This window comes from Cuculus canorus, chromosome 16 (assembly GCF_017976375.1).
Source record: "Cuculus canorus isolate bCucCan1 chromosome 16, bCucCan1.pri, whole genome shotgun sequence".
Lineage (NCBI taxonomy): Eukaryota > Metazoa > Chordata > Aves > Cuculiformes > Cuculidae > Cuculus > Cuculus canorus.
Window position 1 is genome coordinate 17,223,422 of NC_071416.1, and position 25,014 is coordinate 17,248,435.

The window sequence follows — 25,014 nt, forward strand, 5'->3', positions numbered from 1 at the left end:
TGGGAGGGGGGAGAGAGGTGGCTTTGAAATTATTTTGATGCTTTTTTTGGTTATTATAAATGCCAGTTCAGTTACAGTGTATAATCAATTATAGCCAATAGAACAAGTTCCCTGTTTTGTCTCAACCGGTAACAAAATTCTCAGGAAAAACAGTATGAAAAAGACAAGCTTACACTGATGACTTCTTCCTGTATAAATCAATCTAATTCCAGGAATGATCTTGTGAAGATACTTCATTAACGAGAGTTTGTATTTGATCATCGTGTTTGTAAGCTATTAATGAATCATTGGTCCATTAATCTGGGGCCATTTGAGTGTATATCGAAAGGTTATTCCATTCAACAAGTAACTGTAATCTCCAGTACACCTGAGGTGTGGAAGGAAAAAGCAACAAGGTGGATAATGGGACTTTCATTCTCAGTTCAGTAATGATTTAAAGACACGAAGATGCTCTCCATCCTTTACTGCTTAACGAAGAGAGAATCATTGCAGACCTTTGTTCTGCTAGGACATGGTGAAATGACAGCAAGTTTTCATTCTCCATGTCCATGCAGTGGAGGTCAATGTCTTTAGGGTCTAAAGGTGTAACAAATCCATGTGACTGATTTTATCCAATCACATTACTTTACCCACTGGGTAGACTAGAATATCAAACATGCTGTCTTATGTGCTATGACCAATAATTCTTTTCTGGCTCTTGTAAAAATTTAAAAATCAAAATGCTGTGGAGTGATAACATGTCCCTACAAAAAATGAAGGGCTTAGTTTTCTGAAGAGACATTGAGTAGAACACTGTTTCAGGAAATGAACGCTGTTTTTTGGAAATGTTAAGGATGCTAATCTAAATAATTATTTAGGGTAAATTTAGACAGTTTCCTGGCAGTCAAAAGATACCCTGAATTTGACAGATTCTTAAGTGTTTAGGATCACAAGTCTTACAGTATGTAAGTAGACAATTTTCTTAAATGTAGGACTGATAGGAAGCAATGTTCAGGAAGAAACTGTCACTTTACCGGTGTCTATTTCCTGATCAATTCTTAATTTTTTCTTTACAGAATGTTAAAAAGAAAATGTACGGTTGCACTGAAGCATTTTTGGCTGATGCCAAATGGATTTTGCACAACTGCATTATTTACAATGGGGGCAAGTATTAATACGTACTTATATCCTCAAATATGAATATTTGTAATGGTTAAAGTCATAGAGCAATTTGTAGGCTTCTGTTTGGCAAATGCTGAAAGTATCTTCCTGTTAATGACCATAGTGCCCAAAACCAGCAGATCTTTCTAGTGGCTGGCATACATAAAACTGTAGGACCAAATACAGCCCGTGTTGTCACTTGCTCATTCCACCTTTAAAAGATTTCAAAGAAGATTGAATTATAGTGTGATTTGGGTTGGAAGGGACTGGAAAGACCATCTAGTTCCAACACCCAAATTGCTTTAGCATTTTGCATTGTATGGTACTGTATAGGAGACCTAACTGAGGAGCTGGCACAGCATGGCCTTCACTGAGAGAGTACAGAGGTGTGGGCAGGCTGCAGTAGGCTTCAAGAAGAACCTTTAGAAATTGTTACAGCATTACTTTGAGAAGAAAAGCACCTGCTTTCTGCTTTTGCAGCAATCATGTAGTTCATAACATATCTGTTTTTACATGGTCTCTTTAGATGTTCTCTTTTGTCTTTAATGTTCACTTTTAAAACTGAAACCTGTTGATTTTATAATTGTAGCATAACAGTTTTCTTGGTTAAAGCATTTTATTGTTTCCTCAGGAAATCATAAATTGACACAAACCGCAAAAGTCATCATCAAAATCTGTGAGCATGAGGTATGTATGCCCCAATTAATGTAATTTTTTTTGTATTCTTGAAGTGTTCCATGTGTTTGTGAGTGAAATAATATATGTTTTCTAATGTGTGTATTGAATAACTATAATTTTGGTAGTTTTTCTTACATTTAGACATGCATGTCCGTGGCCTGCAGAATGGCTTTTGGCAATGGCATGGCTAATGCGTCTTCCACTAAGACACTTAAGATATTTGCTATCTATAATTAAGACTTGCTAGGGGGGAGGGAATAGAAGAAAATGGACATACGGATTCTGCATGAAGACATCTGTCTTCTAAATGGATATTGGGAATTGGAAAAGGAGACCTACACGCTCTGATTCATAGATACGGTTTTGGTGGTTCTTTTGCTGTAACAATGCAAAATTCATCTGAATAAATGCAAAAATGATGGCAAGCTTTCGTAACTGATCTTTTCTACAGATTTTATTTCAGTGGCAAACCACAACGTAAAGTATTACAAAAGGTTGCTATTCTAAATGTAAAATAGTTGAACAATATTTCACTGATATAAATTATCTGATATCCTGACCCTTTATAGGAGTGCTTTCTCCATCCTTGGGTTGACACAGTGATATCTGTGATTGACATGCATTCTGAGAATGTATCAGTTCTTAATAGAACCAAATACACGTATAACCTAGCTTGAAATCTTAGCTACTTTATATAATATTAGTATAGGGGTTAAAATATTCTGTGGTTGGTTCTGCATGAGTTATGAAATTAAATGCCTAACTGAGGTTATATCTTTGCCATTGGAAGAAATTATGATAAATAATTCTTCATCACTGGAGAAAATACAATATTAAGCAAAGGATACATTTTTTTTTTTGACTGGAGTAAATGACAGTCGCATATAATCTGAAAAGGGATGGAAAACGTGACTGATTTATTAACTGGAATGCATGCATTACAGATGTAGAAAATGATGGGTCACTGTTAATACTGTGTTGATTTCACAGCAAGTAAATGTTGGTTTATGAAAACAAATTTGTGGGAAAATGATGATAGCAAACTAGATAGGCTAATATGGTAATACTCATCACACTTTGGACTCTACTCTTTTTGGTGACTGTTTACTTTTTCTTTTCAGATGAATGAAATTGAAGTATGTCCGGAATGTTATTTAGCTGCTTGCCAAAAACGAGAAAATTGGTTTTGCGAGCCTTGTGTAAGTTAAGGATTATGCTAGTCTAGCTAATACATTAAACTAGTAGTTCTTACTTGACTGCTGCTTGTTATTCCCTCTTTGTTTTAAACCTGTGGTGGTTACTGAGTCAAGGAAAGCTGCTGTAGTTTACCAGGTAGCTTGTGCTTGCGCATCATTCTCTTTGTGGAGTCAGACTGTCTCAAGATGTTTCACTGTAAGAGTGCATGCTTTCACAAAAGGGTTGGCTTGGTCAGAAATCACTATAAAAGGCATCAGCAACCAGTTGGCAATTTCTCTATCCTCAAATATGAATTATCTGCTCCTGTGTCGTCTGTGCTTGCATGTAGTACTTGCACTCAGGGCAAGACCTCTGAATTGTGAATGTCTCTGCAGGTGTGGATCTGAGAATTTAGATATGATTTTTCTTTCATGACCTATTGATAGGTTATCTATTTTCTGATTTTGTTTAATATTGCACCGAACTTCGGAAAGCACCTTGAGATTCTCAAGTATAAGTGTATAATCCAAAAATTCTCTCTTAGGCTTCAGTCATGTTGTTTATTGGATTTGAAGTAATGCTGCTTGTGTTCTCTTACTGTGTATTTTGCCTCTTTCTCTAGAGCAATCCTCACCCTTTGGTCTGGGCTAAACTCAAAGGCTTTCCATTCTGGCCTGCTAAAGCACTGAGGGATAAAGATGGGCAAGTTGATGCCCGTTTCTTTGGCCAACATGACAGGTGGGAATTTAACCAAAGGATGTCTTGGGCTGTGTTTACAAAATTCTTTTTGTAATTTTGTGCTCCTAGAGTTTTTGGATCCTGTCTTTTGAACCTTGACTGTAATAAACTATGTAACACTGTAGCATATACAGTCTTAGTTTCTTACCTGGTGCCTGTAGAATGTAAGTCCTGTTTGTAAGATTAATACATATATAAGCTGAGAGAATATACAAGTTAACTCCTGTGTCTAGTTTTGTGCTGCAGAGAACTTAGTTCTTGAAGGTCGAAGAGGCCAATAAAGTTGTGTGTGTTGTCTAGACACTAAGAAAATAGATTTAAAAAATACAGAAAATATAATTGAAAATGCCAGTTTTCCTCTGAGTTTTCTGTATTTATGAACTCTGCTTGAAAGAAAGTCATGATGAATATGAATTGATTTGTCATGAACTGAAAATATAAATCTGGACAGTTACAAAAACGTGCTGTCATAAAACCCTGTAAAGGGCCATGAATTAATTAAGTCAAAGTTCATGAATTTTAATATCTTGGAAAGGATGTGTTTAGAGTCTGCCTCATTTCATTATATATAAAGCCTGTCCAGTACTTGTTGACATAACGTCTCCTGATGTTGAGAAGTTTGATCCTCTGACATGGGGTGTAAAATAGAATATTATGTTTTTAAGAATGTACTTGTGAAATCTTTTTTCACTGTCCTTTTTTATGGTTTTCTGATAAGGCAGATGGAATGACTGTTAAGATGTGGTTGTCTTGCAGCTGGATAGACTGTCCTTATTAGGAATATTTTCGTCATATTTGACTAGTATTTATTTATATTGCATGTGTTACTGGGTAGAGGAAAATAAGCTAGTGATAATCTAAGACAATTTACTAAGCAAAACTAAGCGCAGAAAAAAGAAGGTAGAGATAGTCCTTTGAAATGATCTGAGGTATGCTATCTTTATGATTAGTTTAAAATAAATCAGTATGGGCACAAAAGTTGCAATGTCAATCCAGAGTGTGAAAAGTAGTTATATTATCTTTTATTTTTCTGTTTTAAATATAGAGCCTGGGTTCCAATAAATAATTGCTACCTCATGTCTAAAGAAATTCCTTTTTCTGTGAAAAAGACTAAAAGCATCTTCAATAGTGCAATGCAAGAAATGGAGGTTTATGTTGATAACATTCGTAGAAAATTTGGAGTATTTAATTACGCACCTTTCCGGACACCATATACTCCCAACAATCAATACCAAATGTTGTTAGACCCTGCAAACCCGACCGCTGGAACTGCGAAGACAGACAAACAAGAGAAAATCAAACTGAACTTTGACATGACAGCATCACCCAAGATTCTAATGAGCAAGTCTATGCTGAGCAGTAGTACTGGTCGCAGGATTTCATTGACAGATATGCCACGGTCACCAATGAGTACAAACTCGTCAGTTCACACTGGATCTGATGTTGAACAGGACGCGGATAAAAAAGCAACTTCCAGTCATTTTAGTGCCAGTGAAGAATCCATGGACTTTATTGAGAAAAATACAGGTAAAAGAAAAAGGGGTGCAGGACTTTGTGTTTGGTTAATGGACTAGGTTTATTCCATGTTCTTTTTAAAGACAGGATGTGTTATGACTCATTTTATGAAGAAATTTTAGGAAAAAATGGTCACAGATAAGAAATAACAATCCTTTCTGTCACATTGAGAAAGAATAAGTAATCTTGTTAAGTGGCCAAAGCTCTTCTGTTTAAATAGCGTGAAATAGTTGTAACTGTCAGGATGAGTGGAGAGTGAAAGTAAATACCAAAAGAGTTAGAATTATCATGATTAGGAGCTATTGAATTTAAAATAAGATAGCTCTTTTTCAAGGCAATGAGTTTAATTTACAGTGTTCCCAACTGAGTAGCTAAAATATGATAAAACTACGGTACCATAGGCAGAAGGAGTGTAGAGTAGGGAATTTGGACCTCTTTTAATGTAGTCAAAGACCAAACGCTACCTGATTTTGGGGCACTCGGGCAAATGACTTATTAATCTTAGTTTTTTCATCTCTAAGAGAAAGTTCACCACTATCTGAAAGAAACGATGCAGTAAATTAATTAATGTGAATGGTTTAAAAGTTTGTGTGAAAGGATGTTTTTGTGTAGAAAACTAAAGCAATATGTTCTGTTACAATTTGTAGATAAAATGCTGTTATTTATTCATTATAATCTTATTCTTTCTAGCCAATAAAGGCTAGGCTGTGAAACGAATACCTTCGAGTATGAAAATGTCTTGTGATATGGTCCTGACCATCTTAAGAACGTGATGGCAAAGTAACTGTATGAATTTAAATATATGAAAATACTTAGATTTTTTCAGTAGAACAACATGTTGAAGGGAATAATTCACTTTATCCATTGTCATGTATTTATGTGTATACAGCTCCTATACATACGGTGTAGCTAACAGGTACTATTTTGTGTCTTAAAATATAGAGCTTTTATTATACCACATTATTTCTTTATAGCAGTGGAGCTAATAATGGAAAGTCACATTATAGCTATTTTGTCAGATGAAGATAAAAGAAGTTGACAGATGTTATCCTGTTACTTTGGATTCTTGATAACCATAGCAATTCTAGGGGAGTTTTTCTAACCTTTCCTCAGGCCTTACTGTCCTCTTTCCTAACACACAGAAATGCTGGATTGGACTTAGCAGCAGTTAAACCAAAATATTCAGTTTCCCACCTGGCTTTTCTACCTGTATATTGTTACCAATGCTAACTTTTGTAATATTTACTTTATGTATATATAAACTTAGATGTCCTATTACTGGAATCTGTGTGTTTCCATTCAAATGTAAATTAAATTACTTATTTGCTGTAAAAAGTAATTCAAGTAGTATGACTGCTTCATCCTTAGACAAGAATGGTTCTATTTGGATGCTTCTGTTTTGTATTTTCAGTGATGTTTAGAAAATAACTTGGAAAAAAGTTACTGAAACGGCAATTAGTCCGACTAAATAGCTGCAATAAAATTATTTTCCTTACAATTTCTTTCTTTATTAAACTAAAATTAAAGGGATAGTTGTAACTTATAATGAAGGTATAATGCAGTGTTGAAGTTATATAAATAAAAATCCTTGCCCTGCTCGTTTAGGTTTAAAAGCTGTTTTGTCCCAGTAAATATGGCTTTGTTGTGATTATTTTTAAATCTTTCTTTATGAATTTTGTACTTTTTCAGCTTCTCCAGCACCAACAAGAACGGGTCAAGCAGGGAGCTTGTCAGGCAGCCCCAAACCTTTCTCACCTCAAGCATCAACGCCAATTTCTTCTAAGCAAGAAAGAACTTCCACTCCGGGAAGCATTCTGAATCTTAATCTTGGTTAGTCTTAACTTTGACAATCTAGTACTGTTATTTCTGAATGTGTTAGAGTGGTATTGATGCAACTTAATATGAACAAGCTTGCTTGTATGTGGCTTTAAATGAACAAAGGGCTTTAAATGAGGCATGTATGTAATTACTGTTTGATCAACTATGCTGATCTTTTTTTCTTTTATAAATGAAAGGTCCTGTTATTTCTTCTTGTTGATGAAAGGAAGTAGTTAAAGGATGATTTTTTTCAGCTGAACTGTACAGATGAATGTTATAATCAGTAGGTAAATTTCTAAAGGTTGTAATTATGTGAACATTGCTACTCTGCACCCCTCAGTCTCTCAAGTGAATTGCTGGCAAGGCTTTCCTTTGGTCTTTAGGGTTTAGGATTTACTAGGGCTTCTTCTGTCTTGCTGCCTTCACATCACCTCTGCACTGACCATCCCTCTCTAGGGAGATAGATGGATGAAAGGAATTAGCGGATGTGTAGAAAATACCTAGAAGTAAATTTTGGAATTCTGGAATTTTGAAAGATGGATTAGGTAAGTACTAAGCTGGTAAAATAGTTCTGAAAGTCAGTCAGGTGTAAATCGGTTTCAGTCATGCTTTATTCCTGTGAGTATTCTGATTCAGTTCTGCCTACTTTTTACCTCCGTGTGATATTGCATGGAGAAAGAGGATTCTCCTCCTTGGTATTGGCCAAATGCTTCAGGAAGGCTTGAGCTCAAATGCTTAATAATGTTTTCAGTGAGTTATAGACGTTCTGATCCAGGATCCAAGCTCACAAGGTTGTTTTTTTGTCAGTGTGTTAATCTATTTATGTGGACATAACCATAGAATTAAGTTTTTCTGCTTCACAGCAGCTGTTTGTCACCTTACTGAGGTGACAATGCTTTTGGAAAAACACTAAGAAATATGCAGTGCTGCGGTAGTTTGAGCCACAGGAGGGAGAGAGCAGCTGGAGCATAGAATAGTTTGAATAAATAACGCGGATTGCAAAAGGTGATGTTATGAGCCATAAAAGAACAGCTAGTAGAGTATCAGTATATTCAAGTAGAATATCAGTTATTTTTCCAGCTCTAGAGGAGTTTTCTTGCTAAATATATTCCTTGGTGCTAGGAATGAAAATGACAACCAATACAGTGCCCTGAAAGTGGTAGAGTTTGTGTTATGTTTAGTCTCTTCCAGTGTGAATATATGACATGAGAGTGTGAAATTCGGTATTACTGTCAAGACTATTTCACTGGGACTAGAAAGGACAATTTAGACTGCATTTGTGTGTGCTATAATGCATGTGTTACAAACCAGGATGATTCAAATTGTAGTCTGTATATTTGGCTTGTAGGATCGCACCACACAAGTTGCTGCCTCTGTCTAGGGAGAGATGAGGAGCTGCTGCTTTACTAGTAAACAATAAAACTGAATGAATACTTGAATGGTTCCTTCTGTGCCTGCCCTATCTATAGTACAGATTTTCATTGCAGCCTGGTAGGAGATAGAGTGGCCAAGCTTCACAGAGACAACTGTACTGTTGAAGTTGAGCTATTTGCTACTATAGCTCTTAACTTTTAAATGTGGAATGTACCTCAGTATTGAATTCAAACTTGTAAAGATTATCTGGTCAGAGGAATCCCTGGCTCAGCCATTTGTATTTATTTCACTCTTCTCTGAGTTGTGCATCAACAAAAAACATTTTGTAAATATATGAGGACTGGCTTGTTCTGCTCCTACCATGAGCCAGTTAAAGGAGCTAAACTGGCCAAACCTGATTCTTCTCTCCATTTCTTCCCACTTCTTCCTGTTTTCTTCCTCCTCCTCCAAACAGCTAACTCCAGACTGGTTTAGTGCCCTGAGCACTAATGTGATGTCAGCACTGCTGGCAAAGAGTGAAGGACAAGACTACGGGACAGAAATATAACCTCTGAAACTGAAAATTTGAAGTCAAAAGGGGAAAACTTAGTTGCTAAGACAGTTTTAGCTTTAGCACTGTGTGCTATACTGTTTGCAGACAGAGCTGTATGTTTGACAGTGAAAATTCTGTGTATAGGAGAACTTGAGAAGATTTTGCTGACATGTTGAAAATTTTATTATTTTATCTTCAGTTAATAAATTTATCTAGTGTAATATTTTTATTTCTATTCTCATGACACGTCTTTTGAATTTTAAATGGTGGCTATAAGGTTTTTGTTTCTTATTCTTTGTCATATTCCAAGAAAATATTACTACTTGTAGTAAATAACAGCGGTAGCTTACTAGAAGCGCTGTCAGACAGCTCACAGACCAGAGTGATGGTTTCTTGATAATTTTACATTGACAGAGAAAATGTCCACATAATTAATGCACGCATTTTGCATGTGAAATATATAGCAGCAGAGAGTTTGTAGTAATTTTAGAAGTATTATTTAGCCCACAATTATAAAAGAAGTGAAATATGTTTCAGATTGTCTGCACTGTTACTCAGTGAAATCTGTCTCTGGATCGCTATGACTTTTCTTTTGGTAAAATATTTTTCTTAGTTCCTTTTTTCTTTTTCTAGATCGTAGCAAAGCTGAGATGGATCTGAAGGAGTTGAGTGAGTCAGTCCAACAGCAGACCACTCCCGTGCAGCTAATTTCGCCAAAACGACAGATACGTAGTAGGTTCCAGCTTAATCTGGACAAGACAATAGAGAGCTGTAAAGCCCAACTTGGTAAGTATACCTCAAGAATACAATGGACCATCTGGAGGATGCACTTAAGGAAATTCTGAATTGGGGTTTAAAAAAAGTTTTATGTATTAAAACAAGAGTAGAGGATATTTGAACTCTGAGGCAAGTAGAATTCACTGAACTAGTTTAATTTAAAATACAGATTTTTGTCAAAAAGCTTTCTTCTTTTAATCTGTTTTTTACCATTCTGATATAGGTTAGATAGTATGACAGAATTATAGTCTTAATATTTGCTTTGTATGCTTAATTAAAGACTTCCTAGGTACTAAAAAAACCGAGAGATTCTCTTTGCAAAACTTATGTAGTGCAAAACTGATGCTGCAAACATGCATGACTTTAATCCTGTGAACAGTGTTACTCATTTTAAGGTGGTTGAACAAAACAGCTTGCAGGTAGTGGAAAAAAGCACTGAAAGGAGGGACGTTGAATGAAATAAAAATCTGAACTGGAATATGTGCATGGTTATTCTTACACATTCTAGTTCAGAGAATGTGAGAAAATGTTCATAGCTTAAGGACTGATAAGATAAAGGTATGTATGCACTTTGTTCCAGTATATAGAGTGTTTTTTTAGGCAATGTCAGTCAGTCTGATATCAGCATGGAATGTACTTTCCTCCCCACAATTAGGAATAAATGAAATATCTGAAGCTGTTTATACTGCAGTAGAACACAGTGACTCTGAAGATTCTGAAAAATCCGACACCAGTGACAGTGAATATAGTGATGAGGATCAGAAATCAAAGAATGATCAAGATGATGGAGAGGACAAAGAAGGGACGAGAAGCGACAAAGAATCATTGAGCTTGAAAAAAAAACCTAAGCCCCCAGCACAGAATGAAGACAAGGAGGAGCTTAAAAGCACAAGTCCAGAAGTGGAGAAAACAGATGACCCAGCCAAAGAAAAGGCAATTACAGACACTGAAAAAGAATTTTCTGAAAAGGGAAAAAGTTTACAGCATCCTGCAAAAGAAAAACTGAAAGGTAAAGATGAAACAGACTCCCCAACAGTGCATCTAGGACTGGACTCCGATTCAGAGAGTGAACTCGTCATCGATCTAGGAGATGATCATTGTGGCCGCGAAGGGAGGAAAAACAAGAAAGAATCTAAAGAAACTCCTCCTAAACAAGATGGTAGGATGAAATTATTTCCTTCCTTTTTCTCTTCTGTTCTGTAGGTCTGTTGTCAAACTGGAGTTATTACCTTTATTTTTGCATTAAGATAAACACATCTGTACTAAGTAAACAAGTTTTAGGAAAGATTTTTCGTTTTGTTGTGACTATGAAAACAGTTTTCACTCCCCAGTTTCTGGTTTAAATAAAATATTTCATTGAGTTTCAGCAGTGTAGAACTAAGAAGAGGAGGCCTTTGCCCCTTTCACTGAAACTTGTCAATTCAGGAGCCTTCTCTTTCAACTGTTTTTCCTGGCCACAGCTTTGGGAGAATTGTTCTGTTCATAAATAGATTAGATATGTGGAAGAGTCAACTATAAACACAGAAGTGTTGAAGATTTTTGAGTAAATATAGATATCATAGATACTTTGTATGTTTGGTTGTCAGTGCCAGTTAACCTTTGATAGAAAGTTTTGAGTATGCTGTTCCTTCAGCTGCTTCAGTCGTTGTCCCTTTGACATGTATTTTTCTCCTGAAAGAAATTGGGATGAGAGGTGTGAGTGATAAACCATAAACATTCAAACCGATGCATACCTCTCAGGTATCCTCTGAAGGAGGTCAGGCTGGTTTTCCAGGTTTTGTACTTACTGTCTTGTTTTGCTTAATGACTAGTGCTTCTGAATCACTGCCAACTTCAGCTAGGCTGAAAGGAGTTCGCTTGTAGACTATCAATTGCTTTTTGAAGAAAAGAATTCAAAGTAGACTGGAAGGTGCACGTGGCTCTTCCAGAACATTAGATGGAAAATTATGAATCGGATGTGTTGGGAAAAGCTGGCATTACATTTTATGTTTGTTTAGTTGCAGGTAAAGCTCCGCCTTCCTCCAGTGCAAGTACCCAGCCTCTACCAGAAACTCCAGTACTTACTCGCTCTTCATCCCAGACTCCACCAGCTGGTGTGACAGCAACTACTAGTGCTTCTTCTACTGTTAGTGCTCCTTCTGCAGCCACTGGAAGCCCTGTGAAAAAGCAGAGGCCTCTGCTGCCTAAGGAGACAGCCCCTGCTGTGCAGCGTGTAGTGTGGAATTCTTCCAATAAATTTCAGACCTCTTCTCAGAAATGGCACATGCAGAAGGTGCAGAGGCAGCAGCAGCAGAGCCAGCACTCGCAGTCACAGCAACCTCAGTCCTCTCAAGGGACAAGATATCAGACAAGACAAGCAGTTAAAGGTATACACTTTCTAACTCAAATGTGCCTGTGATGCCATAATTCCCCAGTAATGATCTCAGTGCTCCAAGGCTGCCCAACCAGAAGTTCTTCCATTTAAACAAAATCTCAAAGTGTGGTTCTACTCTGATAAGTGACTTTAAAATACAACAACTTACTCACCATACCTGCTCTTTCTGGTGTGTATATAGAGTCATGTCTCCTTATTTTAATGACAAAAGATGTTTGTGTGTGTATCTGTATAAATATTCTTGCCATTCTTAGCCATCACAGATTTGGGAGAGTGAGCTGAAGTATTTTTGATGATATGATAAAACTGTTAATTCTATTCCACTTGCTTGATTACCACTATCACCTCAGTATTGACAAACTGGATCCGGTTTTATCTGACCAGAAGCTGATCTATGTGGTTTTTCAGAGTATAATTTGGTAACAAATTTTTTTGATATAACAAGACTTTGGTGTTAGTTTATTAAGCAAACAAACAGCATTTTAAAATGTTTGCATAACTGTTTTCTTACCAGCCCTTTGCCAGAGGCTTTGCTAGTAGTAGAACCTGGTAACGCAAGCCCATGCTCCTATTGCTTCACATCTCAGAACAGCAACTAGATGCAAATCTAACTTCATTTGTAAATTCAAGTTAATAAACCAAGCTGTTTACAGTCGTGCTTGATATTCTCCGTTCTGCCAACAGAGCTGGCAAGCCAGTAATTTCATACAGAAGAGAGATTTAGGTAATGGGTGACATGCAGACGTTTATCAGAGGCACATTTCTCTGGTCCCAGACTGCTTTTGTGACTGTTGTTTCAGAAGTGTTGGAGAAGCGATATCTTTTTTGTAGACTGTGCAAGTTTGATACAGAAATATTCAGTGAGAGAAATAAATGTGAAACTTTGTGAAGTGTTATTTTTAATAGTCATGTAGTAATATAAGAGCTTAATCATATAGACTGAACTTTAGAAGTTCAGCCTGTGAGTCTTCTTTCCCAATGTGTTTACTATTGAGCACAGCATAGCAATGTGACAACTTAATTATTATATGCTAAAATACATCAAATGAAAACTATAAAATCTATCAATTCCATGTACTGAAACAAAATATAGTATATAGAGATAAATATAATTTTTTTTTATTTCAGTAATTCCTTTTATTTCAGTAATTCAGTTTTGGGGATATTGGCAATGAAGATATCTTTTATAAGATGAATTATTAAAAATAGATTGAAAACTATTGTCATAAAAGATATATGTTTTAAATTATTTTAAGCAGATAAGTCATTAAAGTGGAAAAGATGAGGGTCTTTGCATTTTGATTTGTAGTCTCATTTTTTAATTACCTACTCTTTTAAGATTATTTGAAGTCTTGATCAGAGATGAGAGAACTTTTCCTATTTGAGTTAATACTATGAATAACTTACTTGCTTTAACAAGATAATCTAATGTTGCATTCCTTGCTGTGCAGCCACCCAAAGGCTAACATTGATCTGGATATATGTATATTACACATTTCACAACTCCAATCATAATTAGTAGCATTAATAAAGAAAGAATGGAAATAATACCAGGAAGTATTACTGAAGAAGGCTGTCTTCAACAGTGGTTCACGAAGCTTTGCTTCAAAGCAAAAATAAAAGAAATTCAATAATTTGCTTCAAAATTATGGCAAATGAAAATGTCAAAGTCTAACTTATGCTCATATGTATGGTATTAATTGGGAGTTCTCCACATTAAGAGAATAGGAAGTGAATTCCTAGGAAGTGGGATGGAAAAGTCCTAAAATAGAAGTGATACAGATCTGAAGGAGACTTTGCATTGGCCAGTCTAAAATAATAAGTTCCAAAGATGTATTACCTTTACCTTTAAGCCTTACAATTTTGTACAAGTTCAGTGGCTGGACACTCCATAATTAATAGATTAAATGGCACCATGGTATATATAATGTAAATGTTTGAAATGGTTAAGTGCACACATTTAAGTTAGACATTAAAGTTAGAAGTTTGCCTATTTATTTTGATAATCATTTATGTGATTGTTCTGCTGTATGTTCTCTTTTCTTAGCTGTGCAGCAAAAAGAAATAACCCAGAGCACTTCCACATCCACTATAACCTTGGTTACAAGTACTCAGCCTATTTCTATGGTTACCAGTTCTGGATCTGCAAGTACACTTTCTTCCTCAGTTAACGCCGACTTGCCAATTGCAACCGCTTCAGCTGATGTGGCTGCAGATATTGCTAAATACACCAGCAAAGTAAGTTCTTGAGCAAGGTTTTCTTGAAATTCTGTCAAGTGAATCTTTTTGACATTGCAAATTCTGAAAGAACTTTTATCTTCACATTGTCATATGTTGCAAATTCATTCAAATAGGTAAGAACAGCTAGGTTTTGATGCAAGTACTGAACCTCTTTAGAGCTGGCTGAATACTGCTGTTCCAGGCCAAAGGGTGTATATGATAAGCTTCAGCTGCTCAGACGCTTTAGACCCCTGCCTTCTCACGTTCCCCCACTGCTGTTTCTTATTTCCATTGCAGTGTGTTTTAGACCATTTTCTATCTTTCCTCCTAAAGATGTAGTTGTCTCCTCAGCATTGTATTTACAGTGAACATTAATATTTCTTCATCTGTGCTCAGCAATATGTATACAAAAATGTAGTTTTGTTTTGAAACACTGTATAGCTTCATCAGATGGTAGGTGTATATTCATCTATTAAACAGAAGCGAAGTTGTTAAAGAGAAGATGCAGTGTAATATTTGTATCAGAACAGTGACAGTGAGGGATGGGACATTTGCTTTTCATATGCTCTCTTAGGTCTTTAAATTAAAAAATTGAAGTGAATATAATACAATGTATAAGGAAATAGACAGGTACTACGGCATTAAAAGCCCCAGAATTACTCTTGATGGGCAGTGTTCAGTGTTCTCACTCAGCCCTATGGCCTTGGTGGTTTGTCAGTGATCAGCAGTGTCAGTGTCTTTTTAATTTTTCTTTCTTTTTTTTTTTTTTTTGCATTGAGTTTCTACCCCAAACTCATGGTTGCATTTTTTTAATTTGTAAATTATATCAATGACAGTTTGTTGGAGAAGTAGAAGGTCAAACAGTTCACCAGTTCAGGATACTGAAAAATCAGAGTCCTGATCAAAAATGTCATGTTCTACCTGCTTTCTAAACAGTCCTCTAAAAGTAGACTCAGGTGAATATATTGAGAGATATGGGCCATTGTTGATAGCACTGTAAGTTCACATCAGAGCAGTTAAAAGGAAGTGAAACTCGGTGTCTCTTAAAAACACGTAGCAAAGATTTTTTTTTCATTTTGTCTTTCAGATGATGGATGCCATCAAAGGAACAATGACCGAAATATATAATGATCTCTCCAAAAATACTACTGGAAGTACAATAGCTGAGGTTAGTATAAGCTAACTGCTTATACTGCTTATATTTCAACTTTAAAAGTTGCAAAATAGTATTTAAAGTGCCATGTATAATTATACATAATAGTGCCAGCTATACCTGGGAAATATCGAGACTGTCTGGCGATCCTAATTTCTATCGTGCGTCAGAAGGAATGATTGCTTGTTTTAAGCAAAATAAGGGAGTCCCAATTTTGAGCAATATTTATATTCCCAATCAACAGTAAATGAAACAAAATGCTTTCCTTACCTCATCAAGTTCAAAAAGAAGAAAAAAAAAGTCATAGTCATAAACGCAAGCAAAACTGAGGAACGAGTGTTTGATTCCCGTCAGAAATTTGAGACTTGACTGTTTCCAGAGGAAGCAAGAGCAAGTTTAATAGAAATACTTTTTGGTTTTGGACAATCTTGTACTTGTTATGGTAGAAAAATCTTACAAACAAATACTGATAATACCTCAGTCTTTGGTTTTGGGTTTACTCTGGTCTTGTCCTCTTGTTAAGATGAAGGAACCTTGATGTAAATGATGATGAGGCTCTTTGCTTTTGGTGTGTTTTTCTGTATAATTATGGATCGTACAGTGCACGCTGAATATTACTAACTATTACATTTTTAATATTTAGATTCGGCGTTTGAGGATTGAGATAGAAAAGCTTCAGTGGTTACATCAACAGGAACTCTCAGAAATGAAGCATAACCTAGGTATGAAAACAGGAGTCCTGAACAGTGTATCAGTCCAAATGCCTGTAGTATTGCCTTCATCACACGATACTGTAGATTGTCCAAGGGAAGGACATGAAACGTTCTATAATGTGCTGATGTTAGCAGGCACCTGTTCACTAGGTACAAAAAGTCACTTCGGTCAGTGCATAGGAAGCAACAGGCGATCAGCCCTTTGAGACAAATTTAGGCTAAAGAGAGCTCTTGATAGGACAGAGTAACTATTCTATACATCAGTAGATAATCCCTCTTCATGAGCTATTTTGTGCTGATTGCTTCATCTTAATTCTGGTATGATCCAGGTTCTGTTAATATAGCCACTGGGGGAACCTGCTTCTTCTGGTGTCTTTGGAGATCATAGCTGACATTTTGATTCAGATCAGCTGTTTGTGTATGTACTTATGTACTTATCTGTTTATTTAAAGTGAACAGTCAACTCTGACTCAACCTTGATGCCAGACTGTCAATGAAACAAATTCAAAATGCAACCTTAAACAGTTAAAAGACTATTCCTCCTAGGAGGAGGATTTTCATCCCTACATTCACTCAACCATATGGGCAGGAAATTGAACCATGATTAAAGTGCAATTCCTCTAAAATTACCTTTATTTGATGCACTGACTGTGTGAAGAAGGTTGCAATTGAGTGAGCAAGTCTTCTTCAAGAACGTGCAGACCAAACAGCCTTTAGGACTGTGTAGGACAGTGTCTTGGACCACTTTTTGACTGTCTTTTGCAGACCATATCTGAAGTGGAAGTGAACTAAGTGCTGAATAATTGCATGTTCAGACTCATGTCTTTCAAATTGGGATAGACCAGTTTTTGCACTGGTGCGCTCCAGTTATAGCAATTTTCAGAATTACTTAGGTATGGCAACAACTGGTGTGCAGCTCGCAGAACTGAATGTCTAGGTGTGCTCAGAAATAAAAGAAAAATCCTTTAAACTCTTTGTCACCAGCCTTAAGCTGCTCATTGAGAGAAAGCCTTTAATGGTGTTTTCGAAGTATGTCAACTTCAGAGCTATTCAAAGGTTCATCCTAAGTAAAGGTAGCTCAAATTGGAATGTTTTCTTTGTGTTTGCCCACTTCCTTGAAGTGAGGCTCAAATGTATAGCTTTGTTCCCACAGTGATCAGTTCTTACAACTTTCTTAGTGTCCCTCTTGGAACTTTCACGTTTTTCTTTGTAAAGGAACCAGGATACAATGAGCAATTGGTTTGCTGGTATTTATAAGAAAAGAGAAAAAATGTACTTCTCTGTATTTTCTGAATACTGGAGCAGAAGAAAAGTTTGGGCTTGTGGACAGACCACGGTAGCAGCAGCTGGGCATACATCCTTTTTGTGTTTATGCTGCACTGAGGAGACCAAGATTCTGATCCTTTCTGGGACACCTAGAACTAAAGTGTTAAATGGAAGCTAATGGTTAAGGGTAAAAAATCTTGGTGCCAGAAAAAGAAAAGAGGATGGAAGACTTTCATTTGTTGACTGGATATGAAACAGAGATGCTGAAACTCAGGGAATATTTTAATTAGTAGTTTTAATTTCATGTTGTCCTTAAGCTCATGAAAACTATTGGTTTGCACCTTGCTGTTGGGGGGCAGAGCATGCAAAACTCATCTTCCTTTGCATTTTGAGTAGAACTGACAATGGCTGAAATGCGTCAGAGCCTAGAGCAAGAACGAGATCGTTTGATTGCTGAGGTGAAGAAGCAGCTGGAACTGGAAAAGCAGCAAGCAGTGGATGAAACTAAAAAGAAGCAGTGGTGTGCCAACTGCAAGAAAGAGGCCATTTTTTACTGCTGCTGGAATACTAGCTACTGTGATTATCCCTGTCAACAAGCTCACTGGCCTGAGCATATGAAATCTTGCACACAGTCAGGTAATCTTGCTCCGGGTGGCCAGTCTCACAGCTGAGGGATTAGAGTGGGTGGGAATCAGAGTGACTCAGTATTCTTCATTGGCAAGAGTGCAGATGTGCCTGTGAAGGGGGACCGGGGACTGGGATGCAGGAGTAGTGACTACTCTCTCTTTCTTTCTTTCTTTTAGCTACTGCAACACAGCAAGAAACAGATACTGAAATTAACACAGAAACATTAAATAAATCATCCCAGCCCAGTTCGAGTGTGCAGCCTACACCGACAGAAACAGCCAGCACCCCGAAGGAAAAGGAAGGTTCAGCTGATAAAAGCAAAGAGAGTGTTTCAGTGAGTATCATTGTGGTCACTTCAAACAAAAATAATATGTCAGATTGCTCTGGAACCTACCCCTTAAGGCTTCCCTGGATCAGCCAGGCATTTATGACCATTTGCATATTTCAGAGTGTGATTTGGGGAGTGAGATAGGGAGTTGTGGTTTCTTTTCCTTCATCTTGACAAAAAAAATCTCCTCTCCTCTGGGAGCACCCTTTTCCCCTTCGCTCATTCCCAATAAGACCTGTGTTGGCTTGACTCATCCTTCCAGCCAAAGGGGACTGGACTTCTTTCTCTCTCTCTCTCCAGGACCCATCAGTGTAGCTTCTGGTCTGGATCTTTCGATACAAGTTGCCTTCTGATAAGCAATACTGACTGCAGCACTTCCAAGCCCTTCTTGCCTGGGGGTTCAGAGGCCAAGCTCAAGACCTGCATTCAAATCAACTTACTTTATCACAACAGACTGCCACTAGGGTACCACAATGTTCCATAACACTGATACAACAAATCACCTGGATCTACAGTAAACGGAGCAGTGTGCAGTTACGAAATCCTCCATAGCATCTACTCTGATAGTATTCAGTAGGCAAGGATGAGCAAATGCTCTAATAAAAGGGACTTAACGTTGCATATATAGAAAATGTTTATAGAGAAGTTTCTGCTTTATAGGTAGGGCTTGACTATTAGCAATTTCAGCATTGTTTTTCTTCTGCCCTTGCAAGATTTATTAAATGAAAAATTTTATGGGGTGGGCTGATCCTTCAAACCTTTACACATGATTCCCCACATCAGTAGGAGCCTTGTTGTATTTTAAAATATTAAAAGCAAACTAATTTTGTAGTATTGTGATTCCAGCATGATGTCTCATTGAGATAGTCCTATAGAATTGGGAAGCATAGTAAACTAGAGAGCTGTGTTCATTTCTTGACACTTTTGCTACTGTCTGGTGTTAGATCTCTGGGCTTGACACATCATCTAAGGGAGTAACTTGGGAAACAGATCCGAAGAAGAAAAAAGGATATGCTGTTCCACTCGATTGCTTGGGTGAAGGTAGTTAAACTCTGGCTCAGTCGATGTTCAAATGCATAGTCTGTGGCAGCACAACTTCTGTTTTACTGGGGAGATAAGGGATGGGAGAAAATCAATTGCCTAAAACTTTTGCCAGGGAATGTTCCAGTTATACAAATCTGGAATTGCTTTCACATAGATGTTCTACCTGAAACATCATGCTGTATACATTAATCATATTCATAATTTGAATTTTGTTTTATTAACAAAGAAGTAACCTGTGAATTCATTAAGATGCAAATTTTTAACACAAACAAAACATCCGACATAAATTTCGTATTATAAGAATAATAACAACTAGGTGGAATTTATGTAAGAGCTAAGACTTCTACTGAGGTTGCCTGTGCTGTCTCTGCAGATAGCAACAGGTGTGGCAAGCAACCAGCCTATTAATCTGGTCCAGGTACCGCAGACCACCACCTATATTCCAACTACTCAACCCACAATTGTAAGTACAATATCATCATTTAAAGTCTGCAGTAGTACTGTTCCTGGCATTAAAATTGCTCAGTATTTCTGGGGGGTTGTCTCCGTCTGCTGTTCTATCAAGATATGAATTCACTGGTATAGTCTGAACTTGCAGTGCAAAATGTCTTATTTTGCTGTGCAACATTCTACCCATTCATTTCATCACTACAAGGATTCAGGAATTATCATTAACTACAGCGAAGGTGCTGAGGACAGTCAGACTTCCATTTTACATTATTATGTTGGTTATTTGTCCATTTAATGTATATACTTGATGACTACATCAATGTAAATATATAGAATTAATTTTAAATATCTTTTCAGTACCTTTTTGTCTATGGCATCCTAAAGAGATTGAATTAATTCTGAGCTATGCTTGATATTCCTGTGACATCTCAGTAACTATGAAAGAAGATACGCATTCATCAGCAGTGTGTCTCTCATGCAGTCTTGCACACTAGTGTTACGAAATCATGAGAAACTGCATTGGAATTAGACCTGTTTTTTTTTTCCATCCAAGACGTAACCAAGGACACTTGAATTCCCTAGTGTCAGTCACAGAGGGTGGGACAGAAGTGAGCTTGATTTTTGTATTCTATGCAGCATAAACCCCATTCTTTCAACTGGTCACGTTCTGCAGTTCTTACTTCAGAGTCAGCATGGGAACTTAGCTGACGTTCTCTGTACCAAACGGAAAGGTGCTGATACTGCTCTGGAACTGAGTGGCATGCTCTGTCTCAGTGGTGGGTTCAACAGAGAAGCCTCTCTGTGGGGAACATCTGTTCATTTTTTGACTGAAGTTAGGTAATTTACAATACCTACATTCTAATTTAACAGTGTAACTTAATCATGCTGTGATTGTGAGGCCTAATTAGCTACAGAAGTTCCTCTGCCCTTCTCTTTCCTTGTGTGCGGTCCCCCCCCGCCGTGGTTCTCCAGCTGCAGGACACACACCTCTATGTGTGCATAGAGATGTCCGTACAGGCACTCATACGTACAGTATTTCATAGCCATTGTATTTCACACCAATTTGATTGCTCTTAGCGGGGATCACAACTTTTCACATTCCTAGCAGCATTTAAACTCACTTTTGTCTCAACTGAGAGCACTGTGCACCTTTGCAGCACTGACCCTAAGTCATTTGGACTGAATTACCGTGACAGCAAGGTTTTCTATGTTTTAAAATCAAAGAGCAAACTTTGAAGATGATAGGCTCTTTTGTGAATAACTGAGAGGTTGTAAGATCATATGGTGGTTTTGTGTAATATTCAGAAAAATGGCAGCACCTTCATCTGTTTTCTGTAATACAAAGTGCATTGAGTTCTGTAAATCATAATTGAAATGTCTGAAAGGCTTCAACCTTTATTTGTGCATGTTTTAAACTTTGTACACATTTGCATTAGTCTTGCACAGCGACAGACACCTCTGTATTCTAATGACTGCACGTGCAATTTAAATAATTTTAAACCTTAGTGCATGTTTAATATGTATGCAAAATGTACATATGGGTAAAACTGGCAGAGGTGGAAAATTTACCTCTCAGGGAATGATCTTAACACATTTAAGGAGTCTCACACATTCCATATCCTGGTCGCTAGAAGAACTGAAACTTAATTTTTTTCATGTGTGTGTTTATTTAAAAGGTGACTGTGGCAACCTTGATTTCCCCACCTGTAGTACCAACAGCAACTTAGATAATGGCTTCTTTATGGTTCAATTTGCACTTTGTTAACAACTAGGGATTTCTTCCTCTGAACAACTTCCAGTATATCTCCTGGGTACCATTTCTGTTGAACCCTCTACATACATCTGAAATCGTTAAAAAATTACAGTAATCTTGAATTAATTTAGCAAATTGATTCCATGCTTTGTTTTCATTCTTTCTGCAGTTAAAATAATGTAAAAATATAAATTCATCGTCTTTGCATTCCAGGGAATGAAATGAGTAAGCTTCTGGAAGGCAGAGAAGAGACTTTGCCACAAAGAAGCTAACGAACACTCTAGGCTGTAATCCATTGTAGTACTTGCAATCTTTGTTGAATACCCTTAAGACACTAATGTGGTTTCCGAAAACAGTGTGGGGAAACACTAGGCTTCAGTGAACTTGTGTTTCTTCTTCCGTGTTCTCTTTGGAATGTCACACTACCATCAGGAGGAAGATCCGTGCATCCCTTTCAGATTCCTCAAAATCCCGCTTCCCGTTTCTTCTGCAAAATGCTGTGATCTGAAACGGATGCATTTGTTTGATCACCAGTCATGCATCACTGGAATTGTACCAAAACCTACTTGCAGTTTGTATGGTATAGGCATTTCTAGACTTTCTCACACCTTTGGAGGAAGCTTAAGATACAAACTTAAGATTGAATAAATCCTTTTCCAGATCTTCCAGAGTGATGTGACCTTGACCAGATTGTTTAATGTTCTTGTGCCTTTGTCTCTGCACCTGTAGAATCAATTACCACCTATAGATATGTCCCGAAACTTCATCTGTTGAGATTTATAAATCTGTATGATGGAAGTGAAAAATTTATTCTATAGTAATATTTTTACAGGGTGTGTAAGACAGTTCCCAGTAATGCTGATGTTTTTGTTATTGATTTGTGCAAAAGTTAAGTTAAGAACTTTTTTTTGTTCAAATGGATGTTCTTCGTTCTCTTCTGTGTAGACTGGATGCATGGGGGAGTTCTTTTTGGGAAAAGAGATTTAAGTAAATGTGTAACAAGAATATACTTATAAGCAAGGGTATTTTTGTACTCCAGTTTGATTTGTCAAAACTTTTTCAAATGACAAAGGATTTTCTTAACCCTTTTTCCTCTTCCGATATATCAGTTTGGGGAAAATACATGACTGGATATAACTATGAAAACCTAGCTCTCCGAGCACAGACAGAGTGTGTACAGTACCTGTGGGACCACCTGTCCCTGTAATTAGACAGTAGTAAGAATAATATGGAAAAACTCCTGGCTCTAGGAAAGTAATACACTACTTTTGACCCTGGAATGAGGTAATATTGCAGTAATAAAGGTATTAATTCTTGCACAAAATTGGAACTTGTTCTGGATTTTCCCTGGAAAATAAATCTCTATTTCTGTGGTCATGTTTATGTGACCTTTAACATAACAATATGTTTTTCTTGGTTTTAATCCACAGACCATTCCTGTAGTGGTAAGTCCTTCTGCTGGGACAGTGGCAATGAGAACTGGAGTTCAATATGTTCAGACCACAATGCCAGTCCAAGTACGAAGAGTCTAACTGCTAACAAGAAGTCCATACAATTGTTGGAATTAATAAATCTAATAGAAATGTGAAAAATAAACACAGTTCTTTGGATTAACATCAAAGTTTCAGACTTTAGCTTTGTTTATGTGTACAAAGCATTAACTACACTACATTAATGTAAAGCATTAGTGCTGGCTTAGAAAAGCTGAGGACAGGTAAGATCCATATTCAATCTATGCTCCTTTTGTAAATAATGTACAATTTGTGGATGTCATTAGAGTACCATCTCCTTTTTATATTTGTATTGACTTTAACTTATAAAGAGCGTTTGAAGTTGGAAAAGGAAAACTTAAAACAGCCTTATCGCAGACTAACACTGAAAGCTGGTCTTGGGAAACTGCAGTTACACATCAGATAATAAAATCACAAGAACCTGAACAACTTGATTTGCATTTGGATGGAAAAAAAAATTCTGCACTTGGAAACTCTTGTAGAATTTCTTTGAGCAACCAAATGATGAAGGTTATCTTTTTTCACTTAATTGTATTAGGCAGGTTTGACATTTCCAATCTGTGGACCTGAAATGCATAAAGATTGACATTGGTTTTTCACAATGACCAGACTGTTCAAATTTATATTGTTTACAGGTTACAGTTAATTTAAAATTTCCTTCAGTCTAATATCAGAAAGGTTTGGAGGTGTTATTCTAGCTGGTGGTGGTGCGATTTCTGATCACTGATATCAAAGACTGAGAAAAGTAATTTTTTTTCCTATGCTTCACAGTTCAGTTTTGGGTTTTTTTTAAATCCTCCAAAAAGGACTTTGAAAAGCTTTTTGAATGGAACAAGAACTAGGTGTGGAAAAAAACATGGACTGGGAAATGCGGGCAAAGGACTTTGATGCTGGGCCAGAGCATGTATTATTTATATGATGGAGTTTATGTTTTTATGTAAGCATGAAACAGTACAGTATGAGAGAAAGTAACCCTGAAAATGCCGTCTGTTACACTTATACTGTAGTACCATTTTGTATGTTGTGTAAAACGAAAGCATTGAACAAAGCAAAGGTGATGTATGTATATGAGAAAATAATTGTATGATATCATTCCAGTACCTTCTGTTGTACATTTTAGTCATGTTGATTTCTCCCATTGTTTATAAAAGAGCGCGGTTTGTACAGTCTCCAGCTAGTACCGTATTAGAGGGAAGAAAGTATTAGAAGAAAAAAGCGAGAACAGAATATTCGTGAATTGCAGTTGTGTCAAAAATAGCCTAGCTGGCCTTATTTGTGAAGCATAATTGCTTTTAGCATATGGAAGTATTTTTTCACATTTTCTTTGTATAAAATTTGTATTAAACTTAAATATCTTTTTTGACAATTGTGTTTCTTTGTGACCAAGACAGGTGACACACACTATGCTGTGGGTTTCTCCAATTCTTCAAGAAACGTCACGATTTTTTAATTAAACTGTTTTAGAAATACGTTCTATGTTCTTGGATTTCCAGTTTCGTTTCAGTCTGGATGAATGCGCATTTCTGCAGTCTCCAGGGCAGGTGATTTCACTTTTGTTGGACCTTCTGTCTCAGAAGTGTGGGACCTTTGAATCAAAGCCTGCTGAATCTGAGGAAAAACAATGCAGTACTGGCAGTCTATAAATCAGGAGCCATTTATGTGTAAAATTCGGCAGCACCATTCTCGCTCAGTTTGAACAACAGCAAAGGTCCATTGTTTGCCATTGTAACACTTATGCGTTGGTTGGACCGATGTGTGTGGTCTTTAGGTTTATTTGTGGGTTAGAAACAGGGGCTTTCATGATGGGTACAGCTGCAGCTCTCCAAG

General features: G+C 36.9%; 1 protein-coding gene across 17 annotated transcripts in view; it reads left to right on the forward strand.

The window, feature by feature from the left end:
• The window catches only part of ZMYND8 (zinc finger MYND-type containing 8), a 67,207-nt gene extending 42,577 nt beyond the window's left edge, over positions 1-24,630 (forward strand). For 8 of the 17 annotated variants that reach the window (XM_054081676.1, XM_054081680.1, XM_054081672.1 and 5 more), the window contains exons 7-21: positions 1,056-1,143; positions 1,772-1,827; positions 2,940-3,017; positions 3,617-3,732; positions 4,778-5,259; positions 6,937-7,077; positions 9,605-9,757; positions 10,404-10,907; positions 11,746-12,114; positions 14,170-14,360; positions 15,430-15,510; positions 16,139-16,217; positions 17,871-18,110; positions 18,278-18,435; positions 19,847-20,273. In XM_054081676.1, coding sequence (XP_053937651.1) covers positions 1,056-1,143; positions 1,772-1,827; positions 2,940-3,017; positions 3,617-3,732; positions 4,778-5,259; positions 6,937-7,077; positions 9,605-9,757; positions 10,404-10,907; positions 11,746-12,114; positions 14,170-14,360; positions 15,430-15,510; positions 16,139-16,217; positions 17,871-18,110; positions 18,278-18,435; positions 19,847-20,044 — 2,934 coding nt within the window. In that variant the 3' untranslated portion in view covers positions 20,045-20,273. Of the gene's footprint in view, positions 1-1,055; positions 1,144-1,771; positions 1,828-2,939; positions 3,018-3,616; positions 3,733-4,777; positions 5,260-6,936; positions 7,078-9,604; positions 9,758-10,403; positions 10,908-11,745; positions 12,115-14,169; positions 14,361-15,429; positions 15,511-16,138; positions 16,218-17,870; positions 18,111-18,277; positions 18,436-18,729; positions 20,274-21,889 lie in introns of those variants that run through there. The other 9 variants (XR_008452627.1, XR_008452628.1, XR_008452629.1 and 6 more) reach the window with 9 other exon arrangements.
• Positions 24,631-25,014: the final 384 nt, after the last annotated feature.